General features: G+C 40.3%; 1 protein-coding gene across 1 annotated transcript in view; it reads right to left on the reverse strand.

Moving 5' to 3' along the window:
- The window catches only part of ablim2 (actin binding LIM protein family, member 2), a 407,210-nt gene that overhangs the window by 270,428 nt on the left and 123,259 nt on the right, over positions 1-13,523 (reverse strand). Inside the window, exon 3 of the mRNA XM_072577791.1 lies at positions 3,630-3,813. Within this exon, the coding sequence (XP_072433892.1) occupies positions 3,630-3,813 (184 nt within the window). The remainder of the gene's footprint in view (positions 1-3,629; positions 3,814-13,523) is intronic.

Below are 13,523 nucleotides of genomic sequence, written 5' to 3' on the forward strand. Positions count from 1 at the left end.
GAGTCTTCTGATGCTAGTCTCTGAAATTCAACTCATCAGCTGTATTCTTATGGCACTCTGCTTGTCCTAACTTTCCTCTTGCCCCAGAAATGGTTTTCACCAGTGGCTGGACCTCATGAAATTACTGGTGCCGCTTTTAAAGCCCAGGCACAATTGACAAGTATCTCATGAATACTGGTGCTTATAGGAAGTATCCAGAGCCAGGAACAACATTTCACCTCTAACCTGATTTCAGACTTCTTCTACTGATGATCACTATGAGAAAGCAACCTCTTACATTTTCTTCTCAGACCATCACTACGACAAACACAAAAATTTGCATAAAAATCATGATAAGAAAAATGACTAACATGACCAGCTCCAATGCAGAGTTTCGAGCTCTCAGCTTTGTGTACATTATTACAACATTTCAGGAGCTAGAACGTTGCTTAGCAACCACAAAAAACACAACAAAATAAATTCTAAACAGTGAATCAAATGAGACAGACAACTAACAGAAGATTATAGATTTGTTATCATTGTTTGATGATAATTAGACATGACCTATTATTGACTATTAACTATATTTATTTATTTTTCAGTGACATATCTATGCCTTGATATAAAGTCTGACATATTTATGATGTAAACTATCTTAATTCTTAATGTGACATAAACAAGAATGGTAAAACACCAAAATCAATGAGACACAAAAGAATATATGACCTTGAGTAACACTCCAAAATATTCCCTTGCATTACCAGCTAATTTGTGATATTTACTTTTATATACCACGAACATGCAATAGGATATCTATAAAAATTTGTGTGAAGTCTGGGTAAATTTTCATGAATTTATATCTTTTCTGAATTAAAACTAACTGTATATACAGATGCAATATCGTTAAAGCAAATGCATATTGTGTTAAACATTAGTGCAAATCTAAGATTTCAAGACCATACTGTAACAATTAAAAGATTGTAGTTGTGTTGTTCTGGCAGCCTTCAACATTATAATTTGCACATGTCCAATGGAAGCTAGGCTAGGACCAGGAATAGGGGAAAAGATTTGGTTAGTGTTTCTGTGCCTGCGGTCTTCTTCAGGGTTTAGTGAATGATAGACAGGTACATCCAGCAAGACCACTTCTACCATTTGGCTGTTGTGGATAAACTCCTGCACAGGCCAGAGGAGGACGCAGGTATGCTCATTAACTTTGTGTTTGTTCAAACAACCTGAAAGCATGTCAGGCTTTGACTGAACAGAATTCTATGTGATATTCAATCTGACTCTTCCTGATTCTGTCCCACATGAACCCTTCAACCTTTATAGCCCTGGGTACATATACATTGCTTATGTTTCATTCTTGTTGAACAAACAGAAACTGTCCATCATAGGTCTTCCTCAAACCTATACACATGAATGCATTTATACTCTTCCTATGCCTCATACAGGCTTTATGGTGTACAAGGTTCCTCGCCAGTCATTTCTGCTGACGTAACCCTTAGGGTGCTCAAAGTTCAAATGTAGCTAACAGTACTAACTTACAAGGTGTTGTTTTACTGCTGTTATTACACCTTTATATAAAAAAAAACTAATTTAATTCTAAATATAGTTCCCAGCTTTCGCTCATGGCCTAGCCCAAAGTAGCCAATTTTAGTGATACTGTCCTTTAATCTCCACCATCCTGGCCATCCAGCTTGTGGTTGTAAAAGTAGCGAATCAGACCATTTGTACCAATGGGATCTCAATTCAGGCCCTTGCTTGATTACTTTACCCTATACTCATTAAAGTACAATTTTGATTACTTAATGCCTTTCTAAAGTTATCCACTATGTGTAATCAAGATATTAGAATCGTTAATATTTAAGTTTTGGGCAGCTGTTAAACATAAAGCCAACATGCAGCTCTGCCTGATGTTAAATACCAGGAGCACTCTCAGTTTTTGAATTTCTTTTTCCATTTTATTGTTCTGCTGGGCCAATTTAACCAGATTTGTTTTTGTGAGGTACTGGCCCAGTTTAGGATTGATCGGAGTTTTAGGTAACTGTGGAGTAGAAGGGTTCCAGGTAGTAAAGTCACAAATGTGCTCATGTGGACTTTAGTTAAGGTTAGATGATCCCAGATTTGTTCCTACCCCCAAATGCTGTAAAATTGTACAACCTTCCTTGTCTCCACAAACATCTGTAAGATTACTAGCAGAGATGCTGGATGAGTGTAGCTCAATACATATGCTAAGTTGTACCATTCAACTGTTTTATGGGGCTTTAATAATTAGAAACTGACCCTGTTCCTTTTTAGGAGAAAGTCAGGACTGCAGATGCTGGAGATCAGAGCTTAAAAATGCATTGCTGGAAAAGCGCAGCAGGTCAGGCAGCAAAGGATCAGGAGAATCGACATTTCGGGCATAAGCACTTCTTCAGGAATGAGGAGGGTGTGCCAAGCAGGCTCAGATAAAAGGTAGGGAGGAGGGACATGGGGGAGGGGCATTGGGAATACAATAGGTGGAAGGAGGTTAAGGTGAGGGTGATAGGCCGGAGGGGTCAGGAAGGAGATTGCAGGTCAAGAAGGCGGTGCTAAGTCTGAGGGTTGGGACTGAGAAAAGGTGGGGTGAGGGGAAATGAGAAAGCTGGAGAAATCTGCATTCATCCCATGTGGTTGGAGGGTTCCTAGGCGGAAGATGAGGCGCTCTTCCTCCAGGTGTCGTGTTGCCATGGTCTGGCGATGGAGGGGGCCAAGGACCTGCATGTCCTTGGCGGAGTGGGAGGGGGAGTTAAAGTGTTCAGCCACGGGGCGGTTCGGTTGGTTGGTGCAGGTGTCCCAGAGGTGTTCTCTGAAACATTCCGCCAGTAGGCGGCCTGTCTCCCCAATGTAACCTTTCCCTGCAACCTCAAGAAATGCAAAACTTGTGCCCACACCTCCCCCCTCACTTCCCTCCAAGGCCCCAAGGGATCCTTCCATATCCATCAGAAATTCACCTGCACCTCCACACACATCATTTACTGCATCCACTGCACCCGATGTGGCCTCCTCTACATTGGGGATACAGGCTGCCTACTGGCGGAACGTTTTAGAGAACACCTCTGGGATACCCGCACCAACCAACCAAACCGCCCTGTGGCTGAACACTTTAACTCCCCCTCCCACTCCGCCAAGGACATGCCGGTCCTTAGCCTCCTCCATCGCCAGACCATAGCAACACGACGTCTGGAGGAAGAGCGCCTCATCTTCCGCCTAGGAACCCTCCAACCACAAAGGATGAATGCAGATTTCTCCAGCTTTCTCAATTCCCCTCCCCCCCCAGCCTTTCTCAGCCCCAACCCTCACACTCAGCACCACCTTCCTGACCTGCAATCTTCGTCCCGACCTCTCCGCCCCCACCCCCTCTCCAGCCTATAACCCTCACCTTAACCTCCTTCCACCTATCGTATTCCCAACGCCCCTCCCCCAAGTCCCGACTCCCTACCTTTTATCTTAGCCTGCTTGGCACATCCTCCTCATTCCTGAAAGAGGGTTTATGCCCGAAACGTCGATTCTCCTATTCCTTTGATGCTGCCTGACCTGCTGCGCTTTTCCAGCAACACATTTTTAAGCCCTGTTCCTTTTTGGCTCTTACATTACTATCATTCTGAAAAAATATATAATTTACTTACCTGCAAACAGCACAAACAAAACACTTCGGATGGTAAGTTTTTCCCAGAGCTGAAACCACTTCACCTTCTATAAATTCATTACAGCTGAAGCAGCGTGTTCCATACAGCCTCTGATAGTCAGAAGTACAGATGTATTCCTCTTGCCTCACAAAAAATCCACCCTCGGCTAAGTCACATCCACATTCTGGAACAAAAGCAAAAAGATGAGCTTGAGTCCATTTTAACACTCTGAAGTCTTAACTTCTCCATTCATAAGATGTATGATGTAAGAGAGGGCGAGATTGAAACCTAAGAGCAACATAATTAACTTAGTGGCTTAATGTCATACACAATGTAACAAACAGATAAGGGAGAACTGTAAACACACTCAATGGTTGGCCACTGTATCTGAAATTTATCATATGAATAATATAATCATACCTTATACTACATTAATTTTATACTCCTATGGCAAGGAAATCAGTTTAAACTGTTTTTGACACTGTTTGATTTTATAACCATTGAAACTGAATATTCCACATTAAACTAGATTATAGCACAAAATAGTGGCCACGATCATACTGAATGGCACAGCAGGTGCCAAACTGTCTGCTCCTACCTTCTATATTTCTATTAATGACCATTGTACTTCCCATTTTCAATCAATAAGGATAAACACAATAAAATTATATCACAGATTGTGATACATTAATATGCACTGTAGTAAGCATCTTCTACAATGATGAGAAGGTGGTGAGACATCACATAAATGAATATGTTACATTTGCAGAACTCTGAATCAAAAGCATCACATGCAGTAATCCTTTCTTTCCCAAGTCGTGTAAAACTTGTTTACATGACAAAGGCATCAAATATCTTGGTCTCAAAATTTGCAACAAAGTGGAAAGATAGAAGGCAGTAGAACTTCTTTTGGTTTAATTAATAAAAAAGGTGATTTAATACACAGTAAATCCTCTGTATCCCCGAAATCACGGATTTGCCAATCCGCACCAAAAAAAATCAAATATCAACATCCACAAGCAAAAACTACACATCCACTATATTTTCAATGATTTTAACCTCTTTCTAATGAGCTCTGCACTTGTGAATTTCATAATTTGTGGGGGTTCTCAGGAAATGAACCCTCAAGGATACAGAGGAATGACTGTAGTTCATTGTGTGAAGGTGCCAGTGTTGGCCAAATTATAAAATCACAATACCAGGTTACGGTCCAACAGGTTTATTTGGAAATACAAGCCTTCAGAGCACTGCTCCTTTGTCAGGAGCAGCGCTCTGAAAGTTTGTACTTCCAAGTAAACCTGTTGGACCATAATCTGGTGTTGTGTGATTTTTAACTGTAGTTCATTGAACATCCTAAAATATCTCAAGACAATTCATTGCAGCACTATAGAACAAAGTTATATGACATAACTGTGGCGTTTCATGAAGGATAAGAAGCTGGAATGTTTAATAAGTGCAGAAACTTTATTGAAGAGTTACACTTAGCTGTTTACCTCTAAACTGGCACATCATGTCACACGATCAGACTCAAAGTGACTATTCAACATACTTACACAAATACACAACATTATTCCCAATGAAGACATTTACAATATTTACAATAATCTATGACTTTCCTCACTCTTTGGCCATAACCTTCAAGTCTCTGCAGAGTAGCATCTAAATTGTGGAGATGCTCTTTTCTCGATTCTCCTTCTGAGTAAACTATTGCCTAGGGAACATTGGGCTTCTTACACTCCATTTAAAATCTAATCCATGACATATTGGAATAACTCAGATGCAGATGTGAATCAAAATGCAAATCTCTTGTAACTGTTTAATCATTTATGTATTACAATTGTCAAATATTTCTGTGACTCAGGATCTACATTCATTTGGGGATAGTTTTTCAGTAAAATTGTCCTTAGTTAAGCCTGATATCCAGCTAGTCCAGCATATAGGTCACTGATTAAGGAGAAAGGGTACAGTTCAGCACATAGTACCAGATTAATACAGACCTTAAGATCATCACAGTTGGACACCAATCCATTTTTCTTCATCACTGGTATGATAAATGTGGCCGAAAAACTCACATTAATGGTTTCAAGGCTTCCCATCTTGACCAGCCTCTCTAAATCTGCCACAAGTCTATAGTCTGATTGCAAAAAAGACTGATCTAGCCTTGCAACATTCTACTTGATTTTTCATCCTTGATTTTCAATTTGACAGAATTCTTTCTTACACCTCCCAGATTCCTTCGGAGAACAATGGCATGTTTCTTTAGATTTGTGATAGATCAGTCTCAGAATCTGACAAGCAATTTACTTCAGCGCAGTTGAATTTGATTTTCTGCAATTACATTCTTCCTAATAAAGCTGGAAAATTTCCTTTAACATGTGAGGACAAATCCTCAGACTGACAGTATAACTGAATAATCACATTGATACAATCCCTTAAAAGGTACCACTTCATCATTGTACGTTCTTAGTACAACCTTTGTGGGTTGTATTGCAATGTGTCTCAGCTGCTTCTGGTACGCACTTTCAGGTATCAATGAAACCGCCACTCTGGTGTCCGCCTCCAATCTTACCAATTTGCCATTTAGTATCGGACTCAAAGTGATAGTCCAATATACTTACAAAAATAAAAAAACCCAAACAATATGAGAAGATATTGGTCCAAATTTCCCAGTCTCTGGATCTTCAGAGACTGGACATACAAAAGAAAATGCATGTCAGAAATGAAGAATAGATTATCTGAGTAGGCAAAGATCTGAAAAATTGAGTATAATGCACTAAAATGAGGAATTGTCTACTTTTGCCAGGAAAAATAAAAAAAAATCAGCATAATACCTAAATGGCACAAAATTGCAGAGCATTTGAGTGTCCTTAAGCATTAATAACACAAGATTAATATGTCTGTACTGCAAGTAATTAGGAAAGCAAATAGAATGCATCATTTCTTGTAAAGTAAATTGAATACAAAAGTAGGAAGATTATTGCTTCTATTTTACAAGGCACTGGTGAGACATTTGGAAAACTGTGCACAATATTGATAACTTTATTTAAGGAAGGATATAAATACATTGGAAACAATTCTAAGAAAGTTCACCAGACTAATGCCTGGAATGATGGGGTTGTCTTATGAGGAAAGGTTAGACAAGGTAGATTTATATCCTCTGAGGTTTAGGAAGGTAAGCAGTGACTTAATTAAAAGATACAACATCCTGCGGGGTTTTGACAGGGTGGATACAGAGAGGATGTTTCCATTTCCGGGAGAATCTGGAAGCATGGGGTCTTTAAAATCAGGGTCGTCTATTTAAAAGAGAGATCAGGCAGAGATCAGAACGTTAGGAGTCTTTGGAACTGTCTTCCCGAAAAAGATGGTGGAAATAGAAACAGAAGGCAGAGACAGATATATTCTTGTTAAGCAAGAAGATGAAAGGTTATCAGTGGTAGGCAGGAATTCAGACTTCATCAGATCAGCCATAATCTCATTAAATGGGAAAGCAGCTTGAGAGGCTGAATTGCCTACTCCTGCTCCTTATTTGTATATTCATGTTTCAATATGCAAACATTGTGGAAACGCCTGAGAAGTTTACAATTTCAAAGGGCAATTCTCCTGTTCTCTGAGACCCTGTGAGAATGTCTTCACCTCTCAGCTACAGAGATATTGGGAGAAGTGCATCACACCTACCTGAATAGTTAACACTCCTCAGAAGATTCATACCATTAATTTAGAGGACCAAAATTACAAGTCAAGGAGGCAAACTTTTTTTTAAAAGAGGAGACTAGTAAGGCAACTTAAGTCTGCACACCGTTGGTGGAACAATTAAAATCAGAGACTCTCAAAAGGCCAGAATTAATGCAGCAGAGATATTTTAGAGCATTGATGGTATGGACAGAGGGAGAAGTGAGTCCACGACAAGGATTAGTAATTTAAATCAAAATATTTCCTGATTGGAAGCCAATGTAGGTCAATAAACACAGGGAAACATAAATGAAGGGGACTTAGTGCAAGTTCAGACAAAGACAGCAGAGTTTTGTATGGCCTTATGTTTACAAAGGGTTGAATACTGGAGAGCAGCCAGGAGGCAGTGCATTCATTAAGTGCTAAGCTCATAAAGGCATGAATGAGAGTTTCAGAAAATGAGCTGAGAGAGGGTAAATTCAAATGATGGTACAGAGGGAGAATAAGGTATTTTTGTGTTGGCATGAATATAAGGTTGGAAGTTCATCTCCTTGTCAAAGGTGACACCACAGTTGTGAACAGACAGGATTAATCTCTGACAATTGTCAGGGAAAGAGATGGAGTGAGTCGCTAGGGAACAGCATTTGAAGCAAGAGCCATAAACAATGGCTTCATTTTTCCTAATATTTAGCTGGTGAAACTTGAGAATGTTGCAACTTTGAGCTAGGATAGAATTTAGAACATTAGAGAAAGTTGAACCAAATGAGCAAGTAGAAGGAAGGAATCAATAAAGGCAACATATCAGATGGAACAAGAAAGTCCGTGCACTCCTCACACTTATTGTCAGAAGAGCAGAGGTACAGTCCTGAAATGAAAGCAAAAATATCACATTACAAATTTTGGCACACAAAAAAAAACTTGAAAAGTACATGGAAGAACACAGTCTCACAACATTGAAGATTATCGGTCTGGTGTTGGTCATAGTGTATTTTTGGCACTGCAGACTTGGTGGGCTGAAGAGCCTCTTCTCTACTGTATGATTCAAATTTTAGGCCTACATTTGATGTTTCCTGGAGCTTAGCATCACCAGTCTCTACTCTAAATTGCTGCTGCCTCATTTATAGGAGTTACAAATCTGAAAATCCTAGTTATATGGACTGAATATTGTAATTTTGCATGTTTTAATATATATATCTTTGAGGAGGTTTTAGATTAGATTAGATTAGATTACTTACAGTGTGGAAACAGGCCCTTCAGCCCAACAAGTCCACAACAACCCTCCGAAGAGCAACTCATCCAGACCCATTCCCCTACATTTACCCCTTCACCGAACACTACGGGCAATTTAGCATGGCCAATTCAACTAACCTCCCACATTTCTAGGAGGAAACCAGAGCACCTGGAGGAAACCCACGCAGACACTGGGAGAATGTGCAACCTCCACACACTGTTGCCTCAGGTGTGAATTGAACCCAGGTCTCTGGTGCTGTGAGGCAGCAGTGCTAACCACAGTGCCACCGTGCCACCCTTGAGAGGCAATGGGCATCCTGAACCAAAAGCTGATGGTTAGAGTACCATTTTAGAACTACTTGACTGTGGGAAATACATTAAGTACATGGTCAAACATACCGAGTGCCAGTTTGTAAATCATTTCAACACACACCTGTAGTAATTGGTTCTGGTTGGTTAACTCAGGTGTTTGGACAGCTGGTTTGCAATGCAAAATGAAGCCAACAGTATGGGTTCAATTCCTGCGCAGACTGAGGTTACCATAAAGGCCCTGTTTCTCAAACTTGTCTCTCACCTGAGGAGTGGTGATGCTCAGCTTAAATCAACACCAGTCACCTCTCTCGAATGAGAAAGCAGCCCTGGGGTCCTCTGGGACTGCATGATCATGTTTTGTTACCAAGAAAAAGATAGTAGGAACGCAAGAACACATGGAGTTTACAAAAGGCTGAAGCAAGGTTAATGATTTGACATACAAATTGGAAGACGGAGCAGAATTTTTGAAAATATGAGCTTGTCCGCTTTGGCAGTACAATAGAAAAGCAGCATATTAGTCATGAAGGAGAAAATCTCAAGTTATTTTCTCCAGAACGGCACAGCCTGACGGGAGAATTGTTATAAGTCTAAAAAATTATGAGATGCACAGAGAGGGTTGATGGTCAGTATCTTTTTCCTCCAAAGGTGAAATGGCTAAAACTAGGAGACATGCATTTAGGGTGAGAGGGAGAAAGTTCAAAGGAGATTTGAGGGACAAGCCTTTTTACAGAGTGTGGTTAAAGTCTGGAACACACTACCAGAGGTGGTAGTGGAGGCAGATAGGATAGTGGCATTTAAGGGACTTTTAGATAAGCACATGAATATGCAAGGAATAGGGGGATATGGACCAAGGGCAGGCAGAAAGGATTAGTTTAATTTGGTGTTATGCTCAGCACAGCAGTGTGAACCATTCTGTACTACAGGTCTATGATCTATTTCCTAAACCACTGAAAGCTGGGAACAATTGTGGAGTGCTGGCTATTGGAGTGTAATTCTTTAGAGTGAGAGAAATATAAAAAGGGAATGTTCCTAACTGTAGTTTAAAGTCTAAGTTGCCTACAAACAAAGTATTTGGTCAGTAGTTCACTTCCGACAATTGCTCCAGTAAAAGGTGATTAAAAAGAAAGAGAAGTGAGCTTATTGAAACTTGAGATCCTGAGCAGACTTGACTGGGTAGATGCTGAAAGGATATTTCCCCTTGAGGGAGAGACTAGAACTAGCAAACTCAGTGTTGAAATAATGAGCTTCCCATCTAAGATGGAGGTGAGAAGAATATTTTTCTCTCAGAGGAATATTGGTCTGTGAAGTTCTCTTCACCAGAGAAGGGTGGAGACAAGGTCATTGAATACTTGTAAGGCAGGTGTAGACAGCTTCTTGATCAACAAGGAACTCAAACAACACCAGTGGTTGACATGAAAGTGGAGTTGAGATCACAACCAGATCAGCCATGGTTTAATAGCCTACTCCTGCTTCTAATTTGTGCTTTCATATCCATAGCTCCAGAATACAACATACATATAAAAATGCTGGAAAAAATGCTACAGATACTGGAGATCAGAAATAAAAACAGGAAATGCCGGAAAATACTCAGCAGGCCTGGCAGCATCTGTGGAGAAAGAACCAGAGTTAACATTTTGACTCCAGTATGAATTCTTCAGAACTAACACAAATGGTGCCAGACCTGCTGAGATTTCTCAGTACTATGCTTTTATTTATGTAGAAGGGCATGTTGCCACAGTAGCTCTACCCTTCTTGAGGCAACAATTAGCTCAGCTGGCAGGACTGCCAGTGTGGATATGATCAGTGCCAACAGCACAAGGTTCACTCCCAGAACAAGTTGGGTCAGATTCCGGAACTGCTTCCTTGACCCAAGCTGTGGGTCAGACCCCTCTTTGGGCAAAGAACTAAAGATGATTACATGCTCTTATCACATTGTTTATCACCCTAATTAACAATTCAGTAAAGCAAGGTCATATATAAGGAGTTGATTTATAGCAGAAACAATAATAGAACATATACAGGGGGTCATTTTCACCTTTAGTAATTGCCAGCAAACTGCTTTCAATGGGATATAAAAAAAATCAACTGGAGGACAAACTGCTGCTAGATTAGGTGATGAAATCAAGTTACCCAGAGGGTAACATTAAAACTCAATCTTACTTCAACTTAACTCAATTCAATAGCACTCTTTGCACGATACTAAAATACTCACCGCAGTTCTGACCACCACTACTACTACTGAATGGCAATGTAGCACCAACGAACAATAATACCATGATTGCCAAGATCCCTTCCCAAGTAACATACGGCCCTTGTGAATATTTTGTTGGTCACTCGGAAATCACTTATGCAATGTCGTTGTGGAAACAAAGATACCAGCACTACTTCATGACTGCAAGGAACAGGGTACAAAGGAGCCAATACAGCCTACATTGTCAAGAATAAATAAACAAAATTAAACTGATCTCCCAAGTTCTCAGTGAAGGTTCCCTTCAACTATGCCATATTGTGTAAAAAATTTAACTGGAAAGTTGAAATGAGTTTTCAACAACATAGGTTGCGACATTGCATCAGTTTTAAGAAGTTGTGTGTAAAGAACACCATTTTTAAGCTAATGCATTTTTACTGCATCATTTTAAAAAATCTTGCCGCAGAAGATAATCAGAATTATCATCATACTATTTTTATGTTTATTAGATCTGGGAAAAAGTTCAGTCTTAAGTATTATTGGATGCCATGTCATTGAACATAGAACAATACAGCTCAGAACAGGCCCTTTGGCCCTCAATGTTGCATCAACCTGTGAACTAAATTAAACCCATCCCCCTACACTATCCCATCACCATCCATGTACTTATCCAAGAATTGTTTACATTTCCCTAATGTGACTGAGTTAATGACATTGGCAGGCAGGGCATTCCACGCCCTTACCACTCTCTGAGTAAAGAACCTGCCTCTGAAATCTGTCTTCAATCTATCATCCCTCCGATTGTAGCTATGCCCCCTTATACAAGCTGACATCATCATCCTAGGAAAAAGACTTTCAATGTCTACCCTATCTAATCCTCTGATCATCTTGTCTGTCTCTATCAAATCCCCTCTTTGCCTTCTTCTTACCAATGAGAACAGACCAAAGTGTCTCAGCCTTTTCTCATAAGACCTTCCCTCCAAACCAGGCAACATCCTGGTAAATCTCATCTTTTCCAATGCTTCCATATCCTTCCTGTAATAGGTTGACCAGAACTGTACACAATATTCCAAGTGCGGCTGCACTAGCATTTTGTATAGTTGCAGCATGACATTATGGCTCCTGAACACGTTTTACTTTGACAATATAGATGAGAAAGTGGTGAATTTTGCATTCAAAGTAATAAACAAAATGCATACAGTGAACAAATGGTTAAACTCGCTCTCATAATTTGGCATGTTTTAATTATGGAATATCTGATTTTTCAAGATGACAGCAGGTTTAGGGGTGATTTGATAGAGGTGTACAAGATGATTAGGGGGTTAGATAGGGTTGACAGTGAGAACCTTTTTCCACGTATGGAGTCAGCTATTACAAGGGGGCATAGCTTTAAATTAAGGGTGGGTAGATATAGGACTGATGTTAGAGGTAGGTTCTTCACTCAGCGAGTCGTAAGTTCATGGAATGCCCTGCCAGTAGCAGTAGTGGACTCTCCCTCTTTATGGGTATTTAAGCGGGCATTGGATAGGTATATGGAGGATAGTGGGTTAGTGTAGGTTAGGTGGGCTTTGATCGGCGCAACATCGAGGGCCGAAGGGCCTGTTATGCGCTGTATTCTTCTATGTTCTATGTAAACATATATGCCCATTGGCTGTACCACAAGGTAAGCACAAACTTAGAAGCATACAGTGATACAACACAGAAAAATACCACTTGGTCCATCAATTCTGCCCCAGCATTTTTCTCCACAAGGTATAATGTCTAATTCAACTCTAATGAAACCAGCTCTGTAGAAACAGTCCAGCTACATATAAATTAGGGAACCTTAGTGCAGCTCTGCAAATGAGCGCAGCTGAAGATTGAGTATAAGTTTCTAAAGTTTGGTCAGCTGGGGAAAGTGATCAATTGTTTGTATTTGCTTTTGCCTTCCACCCATTTTGCACTGTAGGAATTAGCTCTTGAACCACTACAGGAAAAGGAACTGGGAGATAAGCCAGAGCAGTCTTGCAACATTGAGTAAACATACCATTGTGATATCAGAGGTAAGCAATTGATAGGTGAATACTTTTCTAGCTTTTCAGATTTACTTTCAAATTAAATCTTCAGGACCATTATAATCAGCTTATATCAACACTTTTTATTAAAAAAAAGGAGTAAACTAAGGGGCTTGAGGCAACAGAACGTGCACCTGTGATGAGCTCCTCCTGTGGCAAATCATGGAGGCTTCAGCTGTGCATGATGTCTGCATGTGCAGGATGTATATCCACCTGCAGCTACCTTTTAGAGCTGGAGCTGTGGCTGAATTCACTGTGGATCATCTGTGATGCTGAACAAGTCATTGATAGCACTTTGTGAGGTGGTTACACAGGAGCAGATGACTGGACAGGTAGAAAGGATGACTACCAGGAACAGCAGAAGACAGCAAGTCGTGCAGGAGTCTCCTGTAGCAGTAGCCCTTTCTAACAGATGGAGGAGATAGCTGGACAGAAGAAAGC

The sequence above is a fragment of the Chiloscyllium punctatum genome, chromosome 1 (assembly GCF_047496795.1).
Source record: "Chiloscyllium punctatum isolate Juve2018m chromosome 1, sChiPun1.3, whole genome shotgun sequence".
NCBI classification, from domain to species: Eukaryota; Metazoa; Chordata; class Chondrichthyes; order Orectolobiformes; family Hemiscylliidae; genus Chiloscyllium; species Chiloscyllium punctatum.